Source organism: Coregonus lavaretus, assembly GCF_964263955.1.
Source record: "Coregonus lavaretus genome assembly, chromosome: 30".
NCBI lineage: Eukaryota > Metazoa > Chordata > Actinopteri > Salmoniformes > Salmonidae > Coregonus > Coregonus lavaretus.
The window spans coordinates 12893282-12920320 of NC_140017.1; the positions used below are offsets into that span (position 1 = coordinate 12893282).

At 48.0% G+C, this 27039-nt stretch overlaps 1 protein-coding gene across 2 annotated transcripts; it reads left to right on the plus strand.

Annotated features, from left to right (window-relative positions):
• The first annotated feature begins 410 nt into the window (after positions 1–410).
• On the plus strand, positions 411–27015 carry LOC311106100 (ARF GTPase-activating protein GIT1-like). 2 transcript variants are annotated; one of them, XM_084148410.1, is made up of 21 exons: positions 411–559; positions 3285–3418; positions 4406–4518; positions 4917–5022; positions 5517–5603; positions 5802–5932; positions 6273–6367; positions 6764–6806; positions 7581–7607; positions 8855–8903; positions 9569–9641; positions 10479–10576; positions 11494–11605; positions 12123–12250; positions 19042–19194; positions 21915–22223; positions 24321–24401; positions 24714–24790; positions 25047–25217; positions 26225–26288; positions 26588–27015. In XM_084148410.1, exons 1-21 carry the CDS (start codon positions 508–510, stop codon positions 26801–26803), a joined length of 2319 nt encoding a protein of 772 aa, XP_084004536.1. In that variant the 5' UTR covers positions 411–507; the 3' UTR covers positions 26804–27015. The 2 variants fall into 2 exon arrangements, with proteins under 2 accessions (XP_084004536.1, XP_084004537.1); XM_084148411.1 differs by lacking the exon at positions 7581–7607.
• Positions 27016–27039: the final 24 nt, after the last annotated feature.

The window sequence follows — 27039 nt, forward strand, 5'->3', positions numbered from 1 at the left end:
AATAAATAATATCAAGAGACCTAGCTAAATATGAACATTTAGAATAAGAGAGGTGTAGGCCTACATGCAAGGGTATTGATTAGATTTCACGCTTTGACGAATACGATATGATTTTAGAGCTACCTCTATTCCCATGGGTATTGGTGAGAGAGAGTGGCGATCAGAGCAAGTAGGGGTAGAGTGCGAGTCGAGTGACAGGTAGGAAGGAGCGCAGTTAGCCTACTTAGGTCTTGATATTGGCAATGCACTGTGTGCTAGTGTTTTATATCCCTCTAGATATGAGCTAGCCAGTGATAATCATCCCACTGCATCCGGAGTTTAGGACTGAAACCGGTTAGGAAGAAAAGGGAAAGGGGTAGCTTCGGTCCGGGAGTGCCGAAGACCACATCGCCGGCTTCCGGGGATTCAGGGCAGCTTCGAGAAACAGCAGACGGCGGTCTTCGGAAGGGCGAGCATCCATTAGATATCATTTGGATAGACAACCACTGCTGTAGTGGAACCCGAAACATGTCAAGAAAGGTCCACAGAACCGAAGTATGCGCCGACTGCAGTGCACCAGGTGCGATGAAAACTGAAACAATGCGTTGTTTTAGTCTTTGAGATGTGCTAGCTGGCGACATTTAGGTGGGACGGCGGAGGCCTGTGCCCGCTGTCAGACAGTTGTACAAGAAAACGGCGCAGGTTCCCTGGCAGTTAGTTAGTCAGGCCTTTAAACGGAGTGAAATTTGAATTTTCAGTGCATGTGGATAAATGAAGTGACTATAAAGTTATTTTGGTTTATTTGATAAGAATCATATTCTGTGGATGAGTGTGGCAGATTTGTTTCGCCAGCTTGACTAGCTCGCTAGCCAGCCAAGTAACGTTAGACGTTTGTTTTTATTTCTCTTTGATAGCTAACGTTAGTTGGGTTAACCGCCACATCTAGCTGGTAGCTAACTACCTGGCTTGCTAACAAATGAGAAAGTGTCTGTCTTGTCTAGCTTGAATAACTTGCTATCACAGCTTTTTGTCTGTAAAGTTCGCTCTGTAGCTAGAACTGAGCTGGCCACACGGGCTAACTAGCTAGCTGGCTATGTAGGTAGGTAGCTAGTTGCATTTGAAGACGCCAGGCTAACTAGCGGTGTAGTATGTGTAGATAGCTAGCTAGTGTGCTAACGTTCAGAGACAATAACATTAGCTGAACGTTGTTACTGAGTTAGCTAGCTAGCTAAATTATCATAAAATAGTAGTTGAAGCTAGTTGGTTAGCTAACTAGCTAGCTGCCTGCAACTAGCCAATGCCAATGGGTTAGCAAGCAGTGCGGCGCAGAGTAGGGGCGTTGATAGTAGAAATTGAGAATAGTGATTGAGTGAGTGCCTGTAATCTGGACCCCTGACCTGTCTAGACTGCTCCATCTGTAGGCAAAAAAACAAACACTTTTAGCTTAATTCTTCATGGCAGTTTTTTAGTATGAGTTGCTCATAAAATCCTAAATTGACTTTCAAATTGCAAATCATGAAGACTACATTCTCCAACTCAGTGTTTTTCTACAACATTATTGTGCCCCCACAACTCTGATGTGATGCCAACCTTGGCATCCTGGCCCTCCCTGCAGGCATAGCCTTGGCCTTGCACATTTAGCCCCACCTGCCCCAATGTTTTGGGGAAGAGGAGAGTTTGGAATGGGGGTTGGGTGGGGTGCATGGCAGCTGCTCTCTCCCTCACAGCTGCTCTTCCTTCAGGAATGTGTTTCTGCTCTGTGAGCCTCTTCTGCACTATCCCAGCTGATTTATGACACTCCTGACCATCACTCATCTGCAGTTACCTGCGTTAGCCTGGCCTGCTTGTATACCTACTCTGTGTGTGTACTGTGCTGTTTCTTACTTACAGTCTACCATCAGCTTTCTGCAGCCTCGGCTGCCCCTCCCCTTCTGGGCAGTGTGTGACTCCTTGCAACCCTCCACACTGGAATAGCTACTGGACTCATAAACAACCTCCATATTTTGGAAGAATCAAATAGCCACAATAGGCTATTAAATATTGTTACTGCCAGTATGCTCGTAAGGCATATTTGTTTTTCTGTCATAATATGGTTAGAGTTTTATGGGGTTGTCATGGGCAGCACAGCATGTGGTAGAACGCTAGACTGAAGAGAGGGCTATAGCCTTAAGTAGTGTTGACTGTAGATATAGTGGTAAAAGAGACTAGAGTTGCCCCATATGCGCTGTGTCTGCCTGTGTGTGTGTAGCCTAGGTCAGTGTCTGTGTGAGTGCATGCATATGAAATCGCATTAAGCGCTGCACACACTAAGTGGAAGTAAGTGTGGAAATGGAGAGGAAGAGCGATGGGGCTGTTCTGTGAAGCATGAATTATGACGAGATTTAACTTTTAGTGTCAATGAATGGAATCTATACCAATGAAGAGTCCTGCTCCCCGCTCTTAACATTTGGTTTAGCGCTCTGCTTTGTCCTGCTCAGCCATGGGTACAATCCCAACAATGAATTGCTGCTTTTCATAGATCATAATATTTGAAAACAGTAGGCGTGCTTTGTTGAGTATTGCCAATAGCTAATTGTTTCAGAATTGTCCCTCAAGAACAGATCTCTCTCTCTGCATGTATTTGCTCTGCCCCAGCCCAATCTCTTAGGCTTGGCTCTTAGGCCTACCATTTGAGAAAAAAACGAATGCTCCATTTAGTTCCTCGGATAGAATAGGCCGTTTGCACGTCTTACACAGTTAGCTTAGCCTAATTGTAGCAGGATCCTGAGGGTGTAGGCTAACCTTGCCCCAGCCAGACTTAATTACTAGACTCTGTGGCGCATGGTTCTCTCTGTGCCGACTGAACTCTGGACTTGTATAGTATGATGATCTCATTACCACCTAAAGGCACAATTGGGTGGTACTGGACTTTTAAAGGTCAGACTTGTATTTAGGCTATACAGTATGACGCTAATAATAATGGCGTTTTGTTGCGTTTTGTTGCTTTTTATGGTCCCGAGAACTCCTTTTTAGAGTGTCATTGTAAACTCCACATGTCAGGCAAACTGTCAGCCTGTTTATCACTCTCACAGCTATTTGATTATTTTAAATGTGTGCAGTAAACAATAATGTCAAATATTAGGCCTAACTTTATTACCAGTGAAACAAAGCTATAGGCCTAATGATGAACCTGAGATAACCTAGACCTACCTAGTAGCCAGTTTTCAGAGGTGGGACTTTGCTAAATAGCCTAAGTTGTACACACCTGACCCCCCCCCCGCCTCCTCCTCCTCTTTCTCAGTTGATCTCTTTCTCTGTGTTTTCAGATCCGGGCTGGACCAGCATCAACAGGGGCGTTTTGATCTGTGACGAGTGCTGCTCGGTGCACCGCAGCCTGGGACGCCACATCTCCATCGTCAAGCACCTGCGTCACAGCGGCTGGCCCCCTGCACTGCTGCAGGTACCTGGGGGGGCTGGGGAGGGACGAGATAGGGGGCTGGTCTGGAGGGGGAGTGAGCACTGGGGATCATTACTGATGGGTGTACAAGTAGCCTAGTAGCCCAGTATTTGGCAAGTGGCTAAATTAAGAAGTAACCAAATTCAACCAATGTATTAGGCCTATACCTGTTTATTACAGATTTATAACATGTAAATCCATAAACTAATAATTAACAGTTTATATTATCGAATCGCAATACATATAGAATCATATTGGCGCCTAAATATTGTATCATGAGGTCAATGGCAATTCCCAGCCCTAATTTATATATGTATATATGTGTGTATTGCGATTCTCACGATTCTATATGTATTGCGATTCGATAATACGATTTTATTGCGAATTGATGTTCCAAACATATTGCTCACTATATGTCTACTGCAGAGAGACGAGCGAGCATGGAAATAAAAGTGCTGAAAACATGTTGGCTCACTATTTAAAAAGAAGATGGCGATCAAGCTATAGGATGAAAAATACCGGCGTTTTAGCGCATGCACAGCCAACTTGCGCTAGCTAACGCTACCTAGAAAAACAATTAAATACATTTATTGTCCAAAATAATATTGCATTATGTAACTATCAATTCCCCCCCCCCCCCCATCACTAATATAAAGTAAGTGTTACCTTACTGCTGGACAGATAAGATTTGAGAATACTTTTGTTAGGAACTGTTTTTTTATAATTTTATTTTTTAGTATTTTCACTTTATTCAGACAGGAAGGAAATGAGTGGGGAGGGAGATGCAGAGAGTGGCGCTGGGGTCGGGATTCACACCCACACTTGGTGGTGTATAAGTGCTGCAGGCGGTGCCGTTACCCACTACACCAGCCTCAGGCACAGGAGGAGGCTTTGATTTGCTCTAAGAGGACGTTCCAAGCAAACATTAGATAATTTCATGTTGGGGCTGTGTTGTCGTGTGTCTCACCAGTGTGTGTGTGTGTGTTTTAGATGGTGCAGACCCTGGCCAGTAATGGGGCTAACTCGATTTGGGAGCACTCCCTGCTTGACCCAGCGCAGGTGCAGAGTGGCCGCAGGAAACCCAACCCACAGGACAAAGTCCAGTAAGTTTATTTTTATTTCACGTTTCACAACATATTTCACAATACTTCAGATGAGATCCAATTCTCATTTACAATGATGACCTGGGTAGGAACATTCCCTGCTTACCTATAGTCTCTGTTTGTGTAACTCACTCTCCCCCACTAAGATCTCAAGAGATTCCTTTTCACTCGGTCAACTGTTATAGTCCGATCAGGCTAATAAGCTTATGTGTTAGATGCAGCTCAGCCTTGGGTCATTAGCTAGTATCAGACTGTTATGGGATCAGAGAGGATTTGTCCCTTGGCGTCTCCTGCTGCAATGATTCATACATACAGCTGATGTCTTACCCAGTTTGTCCCTACCCTCGCCTCTCTCTGTTTGTGTGTGTGTGTGTGTGTGTGTGTACGTGTGTGCCCAGCCCCACCAAGTCCGAGTTCATCCGTGCCAAGTACCAGATGCTATCCTTCGTCCACAAGCTGCCGTGCCGAGATGACGACGGTGTTACCACCAAGGACCTCAGTAAGGTGAGGCCTCGCCCCTTCAGGTCAGGGGTCAGAGGGTGACGTCCTTCACAGGCTGTGCTCGTCCACTCTGGGCCATGGCTGGTGGGCCGGGCTGCCTCCCTCTGAGGCTCTACACACACACACACACACACACACAGAGCCTGCCTTTCTTCTTCTCTCCCCTGTAGACAGGAAGGAAGCACCTTAATGACACCACAGGAATAACTAATGGAAGCCGCTGTGTGGACCTATTAAACACCACTAATGAGGGGATTCACAGGGTCTCTCTCTCTCTCTCTCTCTCTCTCTCTCTCTCTCTCTCTCTCTCTCTCTCTCTATCTCTCTCTATCTCTACTCTCTATCTCTACTCTCTCTCTCTCTCTCTCTCTCTCTCTCTCTCTCTCTCTCTCTCTCTCTCTCTCTCTCTCTCTCTCTCTATCTCTCTCTATCTCTACTCTCTATCTCTACTCTCTCTCTCTCTCTCTCTACTCTCTCTCTCTCTCTCTCTCTCTCAGCAACTGCACTCCAGTGTGAGGACGGGGAGTCTGGAGACATGTCTACGGCTGCTGTCCCTGGGAGCACAGGCCAACTTCTTCCACCCGGTGAGACCCATACCACCCCTACCCTCCCACCCCCTGTTACTGCAAATTACCCACTTTCTCACCACACACACTCACACTCCCAACCCCCTATAGAGCATCGGTCCATTCGGTCTATGCTGTGTCCATGCTCCCTAATTCCCTATTTGAAGTAATGATGTGTGTGTCTGTGTGTGTGTATATGTTTGGTTGTCCTCTCAGGAGAAGGGCACCACTCCACTCCACGTGGCAGCCAAGGCAGGCCAGGTTCTGCAGGCAGAGCTGCTGGTCGTGTACGGAGCTGACCCCGGAGCCCCTGACATCAATGGACGCACACCCATGGACTACGCCAGGTAGGCTACACCAGGGGTCTATTCATTAGTGTACACTGTTGCAAAACATTTTGCAATGGAAAATGTTTTGCAAAGAAAACAAGGGTTTCTTATTGGACAATTTCAGGTAGTCCCTTCCCGTTTTGGCCTGTTTGCTTTTGTTACTTGTGAATATACCCCTGGCTCATTCTTTTTGAGTATACATAAACACACAGTTTTGTGTGTGACTCTTTCATAAGGTAGTCAGTGTGTTTTTTGTTGTTGCTGTATTGTGTCAGTAAGCTATGTCATATACAGTTATAGGATCTGATCGTTGTACTGTGTGTGTGTGTGTGTGTGTGTGTGTGTGTGTGTGTGGCAGGCAAGCGGGCCAGGTGGAGCTGGCAGAGCGTCTGGTGGAGTGTCAGTACGAGCTCACAGACAGGCTGGCCTTCTACCTGTGTGGCCGACGCCCTGGTAGGTGACCTTTTACCCCTGCCAAGGACCTTACAGAGGGCTCAGAGTTTAAGCGATAATCAGCAATCAAGTCGTTGAGATCTCGCTTGGTGGGTGTATCCTTCAAACAGCTAGCATGACGGCAGTTTTGTTGTTAGCCAATGTCAGAGCTTGCTAACAAGAGCTGCCCTCTCCCTAAATCTGCATAATATTGGGACATTTTCAATTCTGGTCACTAGTTCTCTCGTCGCTGTGTGTCTCCTCCTTCCATTGAACATGACTGATTGGTGGTTGCTAGGTCGCTGATTATCGCTCCAAGAATGGACCCACTGTTAGGCCTAACTAATAAGGCGTCTTTCACTCATTTAATGTTTTACACAATACAATGATTTCACTCCATTGTACTCTGTCCTGCAGATCACAAGAATGGGCATTATATCATTCCTCAGATGGCTGACAGGTAAGGGTCAAAGGGTCATGTGTTCAGGGTCAACATAGGATGGGTGGGAGAATGTGGGGAATATATTTATACATCTGCATGGTGGTTGATATTTAGTATACATAGGGGCAGTTTTTCAGACACAGATTAAGGCTAATCCTGGACTAAAAAGTGTTTTCAAATTAGATTCTCTATTGAGCATTATTGTCTTTGACGTGACATGATATTCTGGCAATGCCTTTGATTTTCTGGAATCTCCAATGAAATGTTATGAATACTATGTAATATTCTGGCACAAGTGAAGTAGCTAGGTGTATTGCAGTGTTTTGACCAGTAGGTTGTGCCCTGCCGTGAGTCAGTCTGTACTGCTAGAGAGGAGAGGAAAGCCCCTGTTACATTAGATGTTGACTGCATGTCTGTCTGCTCAGCTACAACAGACTTCTACAACACTGTTATTACTGTACTGTACTATACTCTGTACTAAACTGTACCATACTCTGGGAGTCTACTCTTGTGAGCTGTGGAGAACTAGTGGCGGTATTCACAAAGCGTCTGAGTAGCTGATCTAGGATCAGTTTGACCTTAGATAATAATTAATATGATTATATAGACAGAGGGGGACCTGATCCTACATCAGCACTCCTACTCTGAGACGCTTTGTGAATATGGGCCCTGGTGTTGATATGGGGTTTATCCCCCTCCCTCTCTCTCTCTCTTTTGCTTTCTACCTGTCTCTTTCTTGTCTCGCTCACTCGTTTTCTGTTCTCTCCATCTTTGCTGCGCTTGTGGAGGCAGAGCTCGCCCTAAGTGCCCGACACAGAGGTATCTCTCTCTTTCTCTCTCACTCCCTCCACATCCCCCCTTCTTCCACTTTTATCCCATGCGCTCATCATCTTCTCGCTGGTGTTAGGAAAGGAGGGAGGGATTCCTGTAATATTCTGTCTACCTTTTTATATAGTAGTATTACCTTTATGATATCTTGATTCAGTAGACAGTGATGAGAGCCCTTTGCTTTTAAATAGGAGGCTGGTATTTTATCCCATTATCAGGTTGGCTACTGTATCTAGACCACCAGGACTCATTTTAGATAATACAAGTACTTAGGCCTATCGTTTTGAATGTTGTCAAACTGAAATGGAAGGAGCTACAGGTAACTGCCAAAATAAAGGAAACACCAACATAAAGTGTCTTAATAGGGCGTTGGGCCACCACGAGCCAGAACCGCTTCAATGCACCTTGGCATAGATCAGGAGTAGGCAACCCTGGTTCTGTTTTTCATTTAACTGACCTGGAAGACCAGGTGTGTTGAATTTAGGCAATCACTGAACTGATCAATTAGCTTAATTGGTTAGGTGTGGTGCGTAGTTGGAACAAACTCCAGCAGTACCTGCGGCACTCCAGGAACAGGGTTGCCTACCCCTGGCATAGATTCTACAAGTGTCTGGAACTCTATTGGAGGAATGCGACACCATTCTGCCCCAAGAAATTCCCCAAATGTTGGTGTTTTGTTGAGGGAGGTGGAAAACGCTGTCTCATGCCCCACTCCAGAATCTCCCATAAGTGTTCAAATTGGGTTGAGATCTGGTGACTGAGACGGCCATGGCATATGGTTTACATCGTTTTCATGCTCATCAAACCATTCAGTGACCACTAGTGCCCTGTGGATGGGGGCATTGTCATCCTATGGGGGCATAGCCATGGTTGCCAATATAATAGCTGCCCAGTATTTTTATACATGACCCTAAGCATGATGGGTTGTTAATTGTTTCATTAACTCAGGAATCACACCTGTGTGGAAGCACCTGCTTTCAATATACTTTGTATCCCTAATTTACACAAGTGTTTCTATTATTTTGGCAGTTACCTATATATTTCACCTGATTATCTACCATGGCCCTCGTTCCATGACCTAACACCCCTCCTGTCTCACCCCTCCCACCCACCACCCTGAGAAAACCCCCGTTCCATCTCCTCCACCTCCTCACCGTTCTCTCCTCACCCCTCTCTCTCTCTGTTCGTGTCTGTGGTTGTTTTATTGTGGCATTTTGTCTGTCTGTGTCTCTGCGTAGCCTGGACCTCTCAGAACTGGCCAAGGCAGCTAAGAAGAAGCTCCAAGCGGTGAGTAGTGCTGGGTGGTCAAAGGGTAGGGGTCATGGGTTAGAGTTAAGGCTCTATCCGTCTGGTAGACTTCCTGGGTTGTGTTCATTAGAACACACAAAGGAAAACATTTTGAAACGTTTTCAATTGAAAAGTCCCCTGGAGCTCAGTTGGTAGAGCATGGCGCTTGCAACACCAGGGTTGTGGGTTCGTTTCCCACGGGGGGGCAGTATGAAAAATTTATGCACTCACTAACTGTAAGTCGCTCTGGATAAGAGCGTCTGCTAAATGACTAAAATGTAAAACAAAAATTAGGATTTCATATTGGACAAGTCCAGGTATCCCTCTCTTTTTGTCTGTTTTCTTCCATTTGGTGCCTAATGCACACGGCCCAGATAATAACCTGAAGCAGTGGGCCATGTCTGTATCAGTGACTCTAATTGTCTATGACTTTCTCCATTTCCTGTGTATGGTAAATCAATTCTCCTTTGGCCCAGGCAGCAAAAGGACTGAGCCTTTTAGTGTAGTGCTGCTGTTTGTGTTGACAGTATTGCTGTACATGATTGTCCTGCAGGTTGTATATATTTTTTTCCCTCTCTGGTATTTGCTCTTTTGATGTGTTTGTCTTGGTCTGTCTGCGTCCCATAAATGTCCTGTGTGTGTGTGTGTGTGTGTGTGTGTGACAGCTGAACAATCGATTGTTTGAAGAGCTGGCCATGGACGTGTATGATGAAGTGGACCGCAGGGAGAACGATGCAGGTGAGAAACCCCCCTCCTCCTCTTCTTCTCCTCTCCTGTGGAACCCATCCCCTGCTTCTCCCTCTCCTCCACCTCTCTCTAGATCTCTCTATCCCGCACCTCTTTCTGTCTTTGCCTTTTTGAGTCATGGAATCGGTTTGGGCCACTCTGGGGGCGTGTCCCAAATAGCATCCTATTCCCTATAAAGTGCACACCTTTCCACCAAGCCCTCGTCAAAAGTAGTGCACTATAAAAGGAATAGGGTGCCATTTGGGACGTAGCCCCAGTGTAGGCTGTTCCCCGGGAGAAGGAGTCACTGTTTAGAAAGGAAACATAAAAAAACGCATATACAAAGTCTGTAAAAGGGCACTGGGTGAGGTCTAAAACTAGAGAGGGAGAGAGAGAGAGAGAGAGAAAAAGGAAGGCAATTTAGAGGGAAGGAGCGAGTTGGAAGGAGAGAGCGAGTTGGTGTGCCTCAGGAATTCTGGAGTCTCTCTCTCTTTCACTCTCCTCCCTCCCTCGCTCTCTCTCAGAAGCAGGAGCAGTCGCAGACTGCGTTGTCTGACAGAGACTCCGCAGGTAAGCAGGATGGGGTAGAGGCAGAGAGCTGGACACACACACATTATTATATTACACACACATACATGCATACACACATGCACACACATATCTAGGTATAGCAGGACATTCTAGGAGGAGAGAAAATGGGTAAGTCTGTAACTGGTCTGTTCCAGTGGAGCTGTGCACCGTGTGAATATGAGGCAGGCAGGCAGGGTGTGTTGCTGACCTTGTTTCTCTCTCACTCACACATCAATGTATAATACCGCTTTCTTTCTCTCCTTCCTCCCCCTTTCCCAGTGTGGCTGACGACTCAGAACCACAGTACTCTGGTGACGGAGCGCAGCGCGGTGCCCTTCCTGCCTGTCAACCCCGAATACTCAGCCACACGCAACCAGGTAACTACTACTATCACGCACACACACATAAAAAAAAGTTTGATGACTGCCAGCAAATGCTCAAATATCTTAGTTTCTAAGTGTATGTATCCTTCTCCAACTGCTGCGTAGGCTTAGTGATGACAGCAGGCTGAAGGTGATGCTAGACTATGGAGAAATCCTCCTAGAGCACAACAGATTTTAAAACAGGAACAAAAGAGGAGAACAGAAGGGCAGACGAGGAAAGTCTGGGCTGAAATGGAGAGAGAGAGAGAGCGAGAGATGAAAGATCACGTTCTATTAATCGTTTTGTGGCTGCACCGGGATGTCTGAGCTTCTGCCCTGGCCAGTGGGAGATGGAGAGAGATTTTCCAGCTGTGGAGGAGAGGGGAAACGAAAGGGTGTGTGTGTGTCCTCCCTCAGTTGGCTAGCTCATTAGTGTAAACATGGGCCTTAACACATCACCACAGTGAGATCCCCAGCTAGGATTGGATTGAATAGTGTTGGAGCCAGCTGACTGGTCAGTAGTAGTGTTTATGTTTCATGCAAGAGAGACTGAGGGAGAAAACACACACACGACAGTGTGCTCACGGTTGGACCGTGTTTAGAATTGAAACCACATGGATACAAAGCCTGCATTTTTGTCCCCTTATGCAAACGCAAACATGCGAATTGCTAGGTGCAATGTTTAGTGTGTGTGTGTGTGCCTCTGTTACTATGATCAACTGTAGCGCCTATGACTCTGCTTTTCCACACCACATGACCAGTGACCACAGGACTGCAATACCAGAGACTGTGGCTCCAATCTGTGTTTGCTTCAATAATACACCAACAAATGTCTGAACTCATTTTGCCCCTGTAAACCTACGTCTATGCGTCGGAGGGTTTTTCAGCACTCAAGAATTAATGCGTGTCCCCTGTCTCTTTTTCTCTTTCAGGGTAGACAGAAGTTGGCCCGTTTCAACGCTCGTGAGTTCGCAACGCTAATCATCGACATCCTGAGTGACGCCAAGAGGAGGCAACAGGGGAAAGGCCTGAGCAGCCCTACTGGTGAGAGAGGGGAGAGGTGTGGAGGAGAGGACCGAGGAAGGGAGAAGAGAGGAGGAGTGAAGGGGAGGGGAGCAGAGGGGAGAGGAGAGGGACTGAGCCAGTTCAAACACGGTCTTTATGAATTACATATGCTCTGGACATTAATCTGTTTTAGCATGCACTTCAGTCAATCCATCCATTTCAATGTATGAGTGAAAAGGGGAAGTTACTGAGATGTATTTTAAATGGCGGGGTTGGGGTTGCCTGGTTGTGTCATGGTTAAGTCATTACTAGTTGAGTTACTTATTACTAGTTTTCTTGATTTTTCTGTGGCTTAATCTCAATACGTCTTTCTGCAATTCCTCACATCCTGTCTCCTCGCCTTCTTCTCAACTGCATACAAGGAAAAGGTACAAGTTCCCTCCACTTGGACTTTGTTCTCCAATGCATTTTGAGAAGGAAGCGAGGAATCGAGGAAAGATGAATTGAGATTGAGCCAAGGCCTATGTTGTTGCTCTGCTCTGATCCATCCCTGTAGACTCTAGTCTGGACCTGGGGGCCGATGATGACCAGCATGACTACGACAGCGTAGCGTCAGATGAGGACACGGACAGCGAGCTGACCACCCAGAACAACAACAACACGCAGCGCAACAACCGGGCCAAGGTGAGGACAGAAGGGCACAGAAGGACGGCAGGGTTGTGTTCATTAGACATCAAACGGAAGCAAACGGGCCCAAACGAGGAGGGACCTACCTGAATTTGTCCAATGGGAAGCATTTTGCACCGGTTTGCACTAATGAATACACCCCCAGGGTTGTGTTCACTAGGCACCAAGCAGCCTGAAACATAGTGAAAAGGGGAGGTACTATTCAAACTGGCCTAATAAGAAGTGCTTGTTTTCTTTTCCCATTGCAAACCATTGTGCAATGTTTTTCTTTACAGGCCAACATTAGAGTACCAGAGAACAGCCAAAGTATTCCCCTTAAACCCAGTAAATAGATGGATAAAATGTGTACTGAGAGAAATGGAGGAGAGAAGGGGTTGAGCAAAGTGACCAGGAAGTGGTCCTGTGCTCCCAGCCCTGCTTTGAGTTATTAGAGACCCTTCAGATCAGGGTGTTACGGTTCTCTAAGACCGAACCCAGAAGCAGACCAGGACAAGGTGAGTTGAACGAATGAGAGTGTTTATTTACAGATAAAAGATGCAGAATACTCCAGGAGACAGAGCGGGTGGCGGAGATGAGTAGGTGGTGGTGAAGTGGCAGATGAACTGATGGCACGGCAGGGGTTGGGTGAAGGTTCCGGGAGAATGATTGTAGACAGAACAAACGGAGGTAAGTACAAGGCAGGTCAACAAGGTGCAAAAAACAACAAAACTAACGCTAGTACTCAGAGGCTGATACGCTGGCAAAACATACTGTTTATGGCTAACGATCCGGCAGGGAATGGATGTCAGGTCAGAGCTTATGAAGGGGTGATGATCAGGAGCAGGTGTGCCGAAGCTGATGAGAAGCAGGTGCGGGTAATCGAGAGATCACCCGCCTAGCAACGTCGCCCGGCAACCGGACAGGGTGCGTTCAGGCACCTTCGGGAAACAGGAGATTCAGAGCAGAAAAACGGCAACACAGGCAGGAACAGACTCAGGACGCAGGGTTCATGACAGTACCCCCCCTCCGACGAACGCCACCGGGCGGACTACCCGGAGCGCCAGGATGGAGGCGGTAGAAGTCACGAAGGAGGTCAGCATCAAGGATCTGACGCCGAGGAATCCAACTCCTCTCCTCAGGACCATACCCCTCCCAGTCCACGAGATACTGGAAACCCCGGCCCCGCCGTCTGGAATCCATGATGCGGCGCACCGTGTAGACAGGACCTCCTCCGATCATCCGAGGAGGAGGAGGAGGAGGAGGGGGCAACAGCGGGCTGAAGAGAACAGGCTTGAGGCAGGAGACATGGAAGGTGGGATGGACTCTGAGCGTACTAGGCAACTTGAGTCGAACCACAACAGGATTAATCACTCTCTCCACCACAAACGGACCAATGAACCTCGGCGACAGTTTCCTTGACTCAGTCCGCAGAGGAAGGTCCCGTGTAGCCAACCAGACCCTATCTCCGATTGCATAAGCGGGGGCTGGAATACGGCGACGATTCGCCTGGAGCTGATACCGGTCAGAAACTCTAAGGAGGGCCTTTCTGGCCCGATGCCAGGTCCGGTGGCAACGACGAATGTGGGCCTGGACAGAGGGAACCGAGAGATCTTTCTCCTGAGAAGGAAACAAGGGGGGTTGGTAGCCGTATAGGCACTGGAAGGGAGACATCCCAGTGGCAGAAGTAGGGAGAGTATTGTGAGCATACTCAACCCAAGGCAACTGAGAGGCCCAAGAGGTGGGGTTGGAGGAAACAAGGCAGCGCAGCGTGGATTCCATCTTCTGGTTGGCTCTCTCCGCCTGTCCATTAGATTGGGGGTGAAATCCAGATGTGAGACTGACTGTAGCTCCAATGGCCAAACAGAAGGATTTCCAGACAGCAGAGGTGAACTGAGGGCCACGGTCGGAGACTATGTCACTGGGCAATCCGTGGATCCTGAAAACCTCCCTAACCAGGATCTTGGACGTCTCAGAGGCAGAGGGAAGCTTGGAGATGGGCACAAAGTGGGCGAACTTGCTGAATCGTTCCACAATAGTCAGAATGACCGTGTTCCCCTCAAGAGGGCAACCCAGTGACAAAGTCCAGAGCCAGATGCGACCATGGTCGCCGGGGGATCGGTAGTGGGTGAAGAAGTCCAGAGCTGGGCCGATTGGCACTCTTGTTCTGCGCACAAACTGGACAGGCAGCAACAAACCTCCGAGTATCTTCTCCCATGGCAGGCCACCAAAATCGTCTGCGTAGAAGCGCCATCGTCCGAGCCACGCCAGGGTGACAAGCCATCTTGCTGGCGTGGGACCATTGGAGGACAGCCGAACGAACCGACTCAGGCACAAACAACCGACCGGGTGGACCGTTACCGGGGCCGGGCTGCGTCCGAAGGGCCGCCATAACCTCCTCCTCAATCCTCCACATAACGGCTCCCACGACAAGGTTCCGGGGAAGAATCGTCTCAGTCTTGGCCCCACTCTCCTCCGTCTTGGAGAACATCCGGGACAAGGCGTCCGCCTTGCCGTTCTTAGACCCCGGTCGGAACGTCAAGGAAAAATTAAAGCGTCCAAAAAACAACGACCACCTGGCCTGACGGGAGTTGAGACGTTTAGCCGATTGCACGTAAGCAAGATTCTTGTGGTCAGTCCAGACAACAAACGGTTGCTCCGCCCCCTCCAACCAGTGGCGCCACTCCTCCAAGGCAAGTTTCACCGCGAGAAGCTCCCGGTTACCCACATCGTAGTTCCTCTCCGTAGACGAAAGACGACGAGAGTAGTAGGCGCAGGGATGGAGTTTACCGTCAGTTCAGCATCTCTGGGACAGGATGGCGCCAACCCCCACATCAGACGCATCCACTTCAACGACAAACTGACGGGCAGTGTCAGGTTGAGAGAGAATCGGAGCGTTGGTGAATCGCCTCTTCAAATCCAGAAATGCTCGGTCCGCCTCAGGATTCCAACTGAAGGTTCTGGGACTAGAAGTCAGGGCAGTTAAAGGAGCGGCCACACGGCTGTAATCACGGATAAATCTCCGATAGAAATTCGCAAACCCCAGAAACCTCTGGAGCTGCAATCTCGTACCGGACTGGGCCTAATCCAGAACCGCCCTAACCTTCTCTTGGTCCATCCTAATCTCTCCCCTGGAGATGATGTACCCGAGGAAGGATGTAGTGTGGGCGTGAAATTCACACTTCTCGGCCTTCACAAACAGGCGATTCTCCAGCAATCGCTGCAGAACCTGCTTGACATGCTGGACGTGGCTGGAAGGCTCCTTCGAGAAGATAAGAATGTCATCCAGGTAAACGAACACAAAAAGACCGATCATATCTCTCAGGACGTCATTCACCATACTCTGGAACACTGCTGGGGCATTGGTCAGTCCAAACGGCATCACCTGATACTCGAAATGACCCATCGGTGTATTGAAACCAGTCAACCACTCGTCCCCCTCTCTGATCCGGACCAGATGATACGCATTGCGTAGGTCCAGCTTGGTGAACACAGTAGCACCCTGTAAGGAGTCGAAAGCAGAGCTCATCAAGGGCAGGGGATACTTGTTCTTGACCGTGATATCATTCAACCCCCGATAATCAATACAAGGTCGAAGAGAGCCATCCTTTTTACTCACAAAGAAGAATCCTGCCCCCAGGGGTGATGACGAGGGACGAATGAGACCAGCAGCTAGGGACTCCTTTATGTAGGTCTCCAAAGCCTCACGTTCAGGTCGGAAGATGCTGTATAACCGTCCCTTGGGATAGGCAGCTCCAGGGAACAGGTTTATGGCACAATCATATGGTCGGTGGGGAGGGAGTGACAGAGCCCTCTGCTTACTGAACACTTCCCCCAAATCGTGATATGTCTCGGGAACCAGGGACAAATCTGGGGGGTTAGCCTCAATCACCTGACTGGGAACAGAATGGGAACAGGCAGTCTTGAGGAAGTTAGCATGACAATCAATGCTCCAACTAGTTACCTTGCCAGTCACCCAATCGAACGTGGGATTGTGTTCTTTCAACCAGGGGTATCCAAGGACCAGAGGAACATGGGAAGAAGGCAGAATGAAGAATGAGAACCTCAGAATGATTCCCTGACAACAGCATCTTAACCGGTTCAGTCCTCATCGTGATACGTGCCAGACTACTGCCGTTCAGAGTGGTAGCTTCAATGGCATCCGGTAATCGCTCCTTGGAAAGCCCCAGCTGTTCCACCACGTCGGCATCAATAAAGCTTCCATCGGCACCTGAATCGACGAAAGCGTTAATCGCTAAACTCTGATTCCTGTTCATGAGGGTAGCCGGGAAACGGGGTCTGACAGGGGTATTGAGAGGTTGAAACTGGCTCGCTAAAAGTCCTCCCAACTTTAGCGAGCCAAGCAGTTTGACGGCCGCTGGGAACAAGTGGAGATGTAATGTCCCGAACTACCACAGTAGAGGCAGCGGTTGGTCTTACGTCTATGTTGGCGCTCCTCCTTGGTTAACCCGTGCCGCCCCACTTGCATGGGTTCAGAATCTGGAGGCAGGACCTCTCCACTAATCCCGTGTGGTGGACAATGATCGACGCATTCTGGTCCACCTCCTGACCCGACTGGAAACTGAGAAGCTGATTGATTGGACGGGCCCCATTGCTTCTCCATCCTTCTCTCTCGAACTCTGTTATCCACCCGAATAGACAAAGCTACCAAACTGTCCAGGTCACTAGGCTCCGGATAGGAGATCAACTCATCCTTGAGTTGCTCCGACAGCCCCTGGTAAAAAGCCGCTTGCAGTGACTCCTCATTCCACCCACTCTCCACAGCCAATGTCCTGAATTCGACTACGAAGTCGGCAACGCTGCGAGTTCCTTGGTGAAGAGAAAACAGGCGCTTAGCTGCGTCCTTACCTCGGACTGGATGGTCAAACAGCTTCCTCATCTCTGCCGTGAACTGCTGGTATGACGCCATGCAGGTGTCCTGTCGTTCCCATACGGCTGAAGCCCACTCCAGGGCTCTACCACGCAGCAATTCAATAACAAAGGCTATCCTAGCCTTGTCTGTGGCGTAAGAGTGGGGCTGTAGATCGAACACTAATCCACACTGCATAAGAAAGGAACGGCATCTTCCCAAATCCCCTTCATACTTCTCAGGCGTCGGAACCTTGGGCTCACTGAAGGGCACAGCTCCAGAAGCGGCAGGCGAGAGAGGTGAAACCGGTGGTGGATTCTCCACCGGCAAACTGAGCTGAGCCTGGATCTTCGTCAGACTGGCAGAAAAGTTCCGAACCGATAACGCTATCTCCTGTAGCGCCGTGCTGTGTTGTCCCAACATCATCTCCTGATGGGTAATGGCATGGCGAACAGAGTCCAGGTCCGCTGGGTTCATTTATGGCCGGATCGTTCTGTCACGGTTCTCTAAGACCGAACCCAGAAGCAGACCAGGACAAGGTGAGTTGAATGAATGAGAGTGTTTATTTACAGATAAAAGATGCAGAATAGTCCAGGAGCGGGTGGCGGAGATGAGTAGGTGGTGGTGAAGTGGCAGATGAACTGATGGCACGGCAGGGGTTGGGTGAAGGTTCCGGGAGAATGACTGTAGACAGAACAAACGGAGGTAAGTACAAGGCAGGTCAACAAGGTGCAAAAAACAACAAAACTAACGCTAGTACTCAGAGGCTGATACGCTGGCAAAACATACTGTTTATGGCTAACGATCCGGCAGGGAATGGATGTCAGGTCAGAGCTTATGAAGGGGTGATGATCAGGACCAGGTGTGCCAAAGCTGATGAGAAGCAGGTGCGGGTAATCGAGAGATCACCCGCCTAGCAATGTCGCCCGGCAACCGGACAGGGTGCGTTCAGGCACCTTCGGGAAACAGGAGATTCAGAGCAGAAAAACGGCAACACAGGCAGGAACAGACTCAGGACGCAGGGTTCATGACAGTACCCCCCCCTCCGACGAACGCCACCGGGCGTCTCAAAATAGGATTGCTGATCTAGGATCAGGTCACCCTGTCCATATAATCATATTCAGTGTGATTTAAAAGGCAAAACTGATCCTAAATCAGCACATTGTTCTTCTTAGCTTCTTCTAGTGATTGCAGTATTATCCCCAGCAGTATCTTCCTCCCCGCCTGTCCCAGCATGCCTTGCGGGAGTGGCAGTGCTGCTGCTGCTGCCACATACTTCCACAGTGACATCACAGCTATTCTGGGTCTTCAATCAGAGGAGCATTGTTCTACGAGCAGGGGAGGGAGAGGAGGGAGAGAGGGTGGTGGAAACCCTGTTAAAGCAGGCTCCCACAGCCTGTTAAAGCAGGCTCCCACAGCCACAGGACGTGGTGGAAACCCTGTTAAAGCAGGCTCCCACAGCCACAGGATGTGGTGGAAACCCTGTTAAAGCAGGCTCCCACAGCCACAGGACGTGGTGGAAACCCTGTTAAAGCAGGCTCCCACAGCCACAGGACGTGGTGGAAAAGCTGCTGTAAAATGAGAATGTAAGGTCCACTGTGTGAAGAAGCTCGGTTCTGGTGTGATACAGACAGGAGCTCTGTGCTTCTCAGATATGGCTGAGCTGTGAATGGACGTGGATGCTGTTCATAGTCATTTCCAGTTGAGAAGAGATTTCTCAAATATGGTTTCAGTGTTGAATGTGAAAAGATTGTTATTTTAAGCTGTGCTCAGACTTCTCCATTTACTGCTAAGAGTGAAATCGAGTGCAGCTTATTGCTCAGACAATAGCCCACATATAAACGACTCCCGAATTCATGTGTGTGTGCGCATTTGTATGTGTGTGTATTTTAGATTATTTTAATTATATTTCTATGGTGTGTGTGTGTGTGTGTCCCCTCAGAGCATGGACTCATCTGACCTGTCGGACGGGCCCATCACGCTGCAGGAGTACCTGGAGGTTAAGAAGGCCCTGGCTTCCTCCGAGGCTAAAGTTCAGCAGCTGATGAAGGTCAACAACAACCTGAGTGAAGAGCTGCACCGGCTGCAGAAAGAGGTAGGGAGAGGAGGAGATAGAGGGAGGTATGGACGGGAGGAATGGATAGGGTGATGGAGGGAGAGAGTTAGGTCAAGTAGTAGGGAGGGCAGGATGGAGGGAAGCATGCATGATAGAAAGACAGGAGGAATTTCAATATGTCTACAAGTTGATGTGTTATTATGCACCAAGATGTGTTTTTTAAATTCTATTTTTACACAAGTTAGTAGAAGATGTATCCTTTCTGCCTCAGTATATTAGTGTGTTTTCACTATCAGTGTTGGTCTAGTCTGCCCAGAGCTGTCCTTATACTGTAGTAAGCCAATTGTGCAGCTCAGAACAGTATCTGTTAGTTTTGGTGTAAGCACTGCAGCACTGTTCTTCAGTGTGTCAAATATCAGGTTTCGTTCCCATCTGTTGTTATGCCATATTTTGTCACTTTGTTTCGGTTCCGTCTCCATGGCGGTATTGTTGTTTTGTTCTCATGAATGCCTGAGCTATTGTCCCATGTCTATCCCATCACTCATGTCTAACACCAGGAGAAATACCAACCCCTAGACACACACACGTCAGCCCCTGCACACACACTTGGAAAATGCACAACAGTTCTCTTCCAGTGTTGATAGTTTGACAGGTACATACAGGTAAAACAATAACACAGTGTTGGTGAGAGCAGCCATGTGTAGTTCCCTTCTTTTCCAAGATACTAAAGATCAACCCCCAGTACTGCCAATATGTTTATTTGGTTAAGATACAGTGCATTCGGAAAGTATTCAGACCCTTGACTTTTTCCACATTTTGTTATGTTACAGGCTTATTCTAAAATTGATTAAATTGTTTTTTCCCCTCATCAATCTACACACAATACCCCATAATAAAGCAAAAAAAATAAAAAATAATAATGAAATATAACATTTACATAAGTATTCAGACCCTTTACTCAGTACTTTGTTGAAGCACCTTTGGCAGCGATTACAGCCTCGATTCTTCTTGGGTATGACGCTACAAGCTTGGCACACCTGTATTTGGAGAGTTTCTCCCATTCTTCTCTGCAGATCCTCTCAATCTCTGTCAGGCTGCACAGCTATTTTCAGGTCTCTCCAGATATATTTTATCGGGTTCAAGTCCGGCTGGGCCACTCAAGGACATTCAGAGAGTTGTCCTGAAGCCACGCCAGCGTTGTCTTGGCTGTGTGCTTAGGGTCGTTGTCCTGTTGGAAGGTGAACGTTCGCCCCAGTCTGAGGTCCTGAGCGCTCTGGAGCAAGTTTTCAGCAAGGATCATCTCTGTACTTTGCTCCGTTCATCTTTCCCTAGATCCTGACTAGTCTCCCAGTCCCTGCCGCTGAAAAACATCCCCACAGTATGATGCTGCCACCACCATGCTTCACCGTAGGGGTGGTGCCAGGTTTCCACCAGACTTGACACTTGGCATTCAGGCCAAAGAGTTTAATCTTGGTTTCATCAGACCAGAGAATCTTGTTTCTCATGGTCTGAGAGTCCTTTAGGTGCCTTTTGGCAAACTCCAAGCGGGCTGTCTTGTGCCTTTTTAATGAGGAGTGGCTTCCGTCTGTCCACTCTACCGTAAAGGCCTGATTGGTGGAGTGCTGCAGAGATGGTTATCCTTCTGGAAGGTTCTCCCATCTCCACATAGGAACTCTGGAGCTCTGTCAGAGTGACCATCAGGTTCTTGGTCACCTCCCTGACCAAGGCCCTCTCCCCCGATTGCTCAGTTTGGCCGGGTGGCCAGCTCTAGGAAGAGTCTTGGTGGTTCCAAATGTCTTCCATTTAAGAATGATGGAGGCCACTGTGTTCTTGAGGGCCTTCAATGCTGCAGAAATGTTTTGGTAACCTTCCCCAGATCTGTGCCTTGACACAATCCTGTCTCGGAGCTCTACGGACAATTCCTTCAACCTCATGGCTTGGTTTTTGCTCTGACATGCACTGTCAACAGTGAGACCTTATATAGACAGGTGTGTGCCTTTCCAAATCATGTCCAATCAATTGAATTTATCACAGGTGGACTCCAATCAAATTGTAGAAACATCTCAAGGATGATCAATGGAAACAGGATGCACCAGAGCTCAATTTTGAGTCTCATAGCAAAGTTGTGAATACTTATGTAAATGAGGTATTTTATAATAATAATAATATGCCATTTAGCAGACGCTTTTATCCAAAGCGACTTACAGTCATGCGTGCATACATTTTTTTTGTGTATGGGTGGTCCCGGGGATCGAACCCACTACCTTGGCGTTACAAGCGCCATGCTCTACCAGCTGAGCTACAGAGGACCACGAAATGGGTCCTCTGTATTTCTGTTTTGTATTTGTAAAACATTTGCAAAAATTCGAAAAACCTGTTTTCGCTTTGTTATTATGGGGTATTCTGTGTAGATTGATGGAAAAAAATAATTTAATCAATTTTAGAATAAGGCTGTAACGTAACAAAATGTGTAAAAAGAGAAGGGGTCTGAATACATTCCGAATGCACTGTAACCCAGTATGTTGTTACACCCACTAGATCCACAGACTAGCCAGTTTAACCCCTTATATCTATAGACTATAGATAGCCTATAGACTCCCTATAACCCCATTATAGTCTTACCTCCATCCATACCTAGTATGTGGCTAGCTAAATGAAGCGCCCTGTACAGTACTTTTGTATGTGGATGCTTGTCCGTGTGACCTTTGACACATTCAGGTGACCCTCCTCCCCTCCCCCGTCCCCACCTCTCCCCGTAGATCTCGCGGATGCAGACGGAGAACAGTGCGTTGCGGGGGGGCCAGGTCGGAGGAGGAGGGGGAGCTGGTGGTTTGGGAGGAGGGGGAGGCGGCAGCCCGGCACATTGGCCAGGGGGGGTGAGAGGCGGAGGAAGGGGAGGTAGGGGAGGGGACCACTCCAGCCTAGCCATGTCCTCAGCGACGCCCGCCCACCGGAGGGACAGACAGGCTTTCTCTATGTACGAGCCAGGGGCCGCCACCCCTAAGCCCCACTCCCACTCCCCGGGCCTGGACTCCCTGACGGACCGCCTGCAGCCTCTGCACCCCAGTGTAAGTGTGAGCAACGCTACGGCCCCCAGATGGCCATGGTGGTGGTGATGTACACCACCCGCCCTCTCTGTCTCTACTGCTGCCTACCTCCTCTACTGCTGTCTGGCATGCACACACCTCTACTTTAACCCCTAACCTTTGATCCCCAGCCTCTACCACTGGCACAAAGCTTTCTGGGCCAGATGCTGCACGCAGGCACCTGTCCCAAATACATACAAATACAGAGCCTTCGACACTGTAGCAAATCACTCTTCGCCTCCACTCACTTTACATGAGTTTATCCCTTAGATTGAGGCTTCTTTGAGTGTAGAATGTCGTGTTTTTAAGCTAAGATGGCAGGTATCTTTCCCACCATTGATGAGTGAAGATGTACTAACCTTAGACACTCCCCTATCATAGCTTTCCCATTCCCTACCTCTAGTGTGTGCAGCACAAGCATGAGGCGTGTTAGTAGTTTGTCCTGCACTGTTAGCCAATAGCCATACACACTTCTCAATGGATCCTTCAAGGCACTGTGTCAGTCACTGACCCACTCACTCGGTCACAGTGGAACTAAGAGCGCAGGCTGACTTACACGAATGTCAGCCGTGCTAGGATCACCTGTTGGGTGTGTTGACAAACAGTGGCAATTCAACATGTGGAAATGAACAGAAAATGACGGCCGATGTTCTGTGGTCAGAGGCGATAGGACGGCCACCAGCTGCACAGGGCCAGTTTGTGTACATACGGCCAGTTTGTGTACATACGGCCAGTTTGTCGCATTCTGTGTACATCCATCTATCTATCCTGTCTGTCTTTAATTGTGCTCATTGTTGCATTCAACCTTTACATTCCATTATCCATGTGGGTGATGCAAAATCCCAGTGCATATATCAGTTTGGTTTATCCTTGCATTTTTCCATGTTTCTTTTAGTTTGTATTCTGTAGGGCATTACAGCGTAGCAATTAGCAAATGCACAATTTCTTATTGTGTAGTTTGTAAAAAAAAAGAGAGAGTTAGAGATTTCAATATGCCAGGATATATGTAGATTAGGTTGTTTACAATGTTTTTCTGTGTATGTCTTGCATTGTTGCTAATAAGGAATTTCTAAGTTATTTTTTAAGATGATATGGCTATACTGTATATTATTAATTTAAAAGTAAAAAAATTGATGAACCAATCCCAGATTGCCCCTTTTAAAGTTGTACAGTTTTAACCCCTTCATAGATATTGGGCCACACGGTGGTAAAACCCAGTGCTCTGTTGAAAAGCACAGATGACAATGACTTCATTGTAAGTACATTATTTGTGTATCCTAAAGCATATGCCAGCATACAAATATTCACAGATGTTCAGTCTTTATCTAGTTAGCTCTCCGCTAGGGAACAGTGAGTCCAAGAGTGTCCTACTGGCCATAGTGTCTGGGATAACTCACAGCATAGCCCCTTATGTCAGTGAGCTGCATCTAAAGAAGTGTCTATAATCGTGCTGACTGTCTTTATTATAATTCTAAAAACTGATCCTAGATCAGCACTTCTACTCTGAGACGCTTTATCAATACGGGCCCCGGTGACTGGTAAGGTCATCTATCGTGAATGTGGCTAGAGAGAAGACGTGATGTGAGACAAGCTAATGAAAGTTAACCGGCTCCTCTGTCTTCTCCTGTGTATGTCAGACAGTATGTTTGTGTGTCTGGTAATGTTAATGATGTACTCCTGTGTGGGAGTTGTTCTGGGATAGTGGCTCACTAACTACTTGGCAGGACCTAGCTCAAGACTCACACATTTCCTTTTGAATTCCAGTCAACTTGGGCTGTACTCTCACTGACTACATTTTCAGTATAAATCTGTCCTGGGGAAAGTTGCTGGGCAGTTTGGCTGTTGAGTTTCAGTCAAAGTTATTTGACAATAAAATGTAATTTCACCTCAACATATAGGCTACTATCTCCCCACAGAAAGCTGAGCTGACTCTGCTCAAGCATGGATAGCGCATCCCAGTGTCTGATTGGAATCTTCCTACTAAAACGCTAAAATTCTGTCAGGCAGTGTTCCTTCTGCGGTTCCTCTGTTGCTTCTCGTCCTCCACTGAGTTCCTGTCCCGTTCTGTCTATCCTCCAGGTGAGGAAGGGGGGTCCTGGCGGTCCGACACCCTATGGAGGACAGCACCTCTCTGGCTCCATGGAGATGGGGAGGTACATGGTAAGACTGGCTGGCTGTCGCCCTCCTTTACAGTTGGTCAACTCATCTGTGACTTTGTGTTATTAGGCTACTTCACGACCAACCCCAGACCGTGACGGCTCAAACATTCAGTGGCGTCTTATGAACGCTGATACTGACTGACACTGTTTTATAGACCAATATGAGCTGATACATTGCTGAGGGTTGTATTTTGTGGCTTAGTGTAAATGTTTGTGTGAATGGCTTGCTTCTGGTTGGTTAATAATGGCCTTGCCGTACTCTCACTCTCTACTGCTACCTTTGATGATGATAAGGTGTTCTGTTTGTCCACAGGGCCCTAAAGGAGAGAAGTACGGCAGTGGTACAGATAGTGACTATGACAACACTCAGACGTATGAGCTGTCACTAAGGTAAGGCTGGGGTGGTGGGGGGATATCTAGAGCAGATGGCTGGCCAGTGACCGGGTTATTCTGGAGTCTCCACCGACGTGTAGCAGGGGCAGACAGGCCGGGCTCTAGGGTCTACCTAGACATCTAGCAGACTGGCTGACTTAGTCTTTGTCAAGGACATATTTACTGTGGTGATTACTTCAGAGATGCTTACCTCTCTGCTCAATGTGGGAATTGCAGGCTAATGTAGAGATTGTACTGATTGTGTGTCCTACAGTAGGGGGCGTAGCAGTGAAGAGGAGGGCCGGGGGGAGTCGGAGGAGTGGGGTGAGGGGGGTGAGCCGGACCCTACCCTGCCCTGCACCGAAGACGTCATCCTCAAGACGGAGCAGGTGACCAAAAACATCCAGGAGCTTCTGAGGGCCGCACAGGAGTTCAAACACAACAGGTAGCCCCTGACTACGAGACCCCACTCTATGACACAGTCAGACTGAGGCTTACGTTGTATCTATGGGGGTAACAAGAGGTTGGCTTACGTTGTATCTATGGGGGTAACAAGAGTTTGGCTTACGTTGTATCTATGGGGGTAACAAGAGTTTGGCTTACGTTGTATCTATGGGGGTAACAAGAGTTTGGCTTATGTTGTATCTATGGGGGTAACAAGAGGTTGGCTTATGTTGTATCTATGGGGGTAACAAGAGGTTGGCTTATGTTGTATCTATGGGGGTAACAAGAGGTTGGCTTATGTTGTATCTATGGGGGTAACAAGAGTTTGGCTTATGTTGTATCTATGGGGGTAACAAGAGGTTGGCTTATGTTGTATCTATGGGGGTAACAAGAGGTTGGCTTATGTTGTATCTATGGGGGTAACAAGAGGTTGGCTTACGTTGTATCTATGGGGGTAACAAGAGTTTGGCTTACGTTGTATCTATGGGGGTAACAAGAGTTTGGCTTACGTTGTATCTATGGGGGTAACAAGAGTTTGGCTTACGTTGTATCTATGGGGGTAACAAGAGTTTGGCTTACGTTGTATCTATGGGGGTAACAAGAGTTTGGCTTACGTTGTATCTATGGGGGTAACAAGAGTTTGGCTTACGTTGTATCTATGGGGGTAACAAGAGTTTGGCTTACGTTGTATCTATGGGGGTAACAAGAGTTTGGCTTACGTTGTATCTATGGGGGTAACAAGAGTTTGGCTTACGTTGTATCTATGGGGGTAACAAGAGTTTGGCTTACGTTGTATCTATGGGGGTAACAAGAGTTTGGCTTACGTTGTATCTATGGGGGTAACAAGAGTTTGGCTTACGTTGTATCTATGGGGGTAACAAGAGTTTGGCTTACGTTGTATCTATGGGGGTAACAAGAGTTTGGCTTACGTTGTATCTATGGGGGTAACAAGAGTTTGGCTTACGTTGTATCTATGGTGGTAACAAGAGGTTGTCTTATGTTCCCCAGTTTCGTTCCATGCTCTGAGAAGATCCACTCTGCTGTCACTGAAATGGCCTCCCTCTTTCCCAAGGTAAGGTTTTGCTCTCTATCTCTCCCTCTTTCTAGAATTTCCATAAAGATTCCGTATTGTGTGAAACTGCCACCACCAGTTATTATTGTTATTATTATTACAACAACAAAGAAGTTGCTTCAAACAAAGAACACTGCTTATTTTTGTTTTTTTGCATGCGTGATAGAACAGCAGAATATGTACTGCACCATTTTTGGGGACCAAATACAGATTCTAGCTTTAAGCAGTAAGTGTTGTGTCCTCTGTGTCTAACTTTCTCTCTCTCTCCCCCCCACCCCTCTCTCTCCGTCTCCCCTCAGCGGCCTGCTCTAGATGCCGTGCACTGCTCCCTGCGCCTCCTGGCGTCCAGCGCCTCCCGCCTCCAGGTGGAGTGTCGCAAGGCGGCACCCTCGGACCCGTCAGCGCCCGCCGTCGACTACCAGCTGCTCACCCAGCAGGTCATCCAGTGCGCCTATGACATCGCCAAGGCCGCCAAGCAACTGGTCACTATCACCACCCGCGAGAAGAAACAGTGACGGAGTAGAAAGGGGACGGACGGGGGAGGGCGGAGTGGAGCTGCAAGACTGACAGAGGGAGCAGGAGAGGGATGGAGGTAGCCTCAATTTCCAAGCTTCCTAGTCAAGTGATGAACGAGACTTGGAAGGTTGGCATCTCAAGGGAGTGCGAAATGCCAGCCAAGGGGAGAAGCTATATTGGCTGCAGACCGAAAAGAAGATCTCTGAGGATGAATAAAGATGAAATGAGAGGAATT

Coding starts and splice junctions, on each gene's coding strand:
- LOC311106100 (XM_084148410.1), top strand. CDS start 508: ATGTCAAGAAAGGTCCACAGAACCGAAGTATGCGCCGACTGCAGTGCA. Junction 3,419..4,405: donor GGCCCCCTGCACTGCTGCAG/GTACCTGGGGGG, acceptor TGTGTGTTTTAG/ATGGTGCAGACCCTGGCCAG. Junction 5,604..5,801: donor AGGCCAACTTCTTCCACCCG/GTGAGACCCATA, acceptor TTGTCCTCTCAG/GAGAAGGGCACCACTCCACT.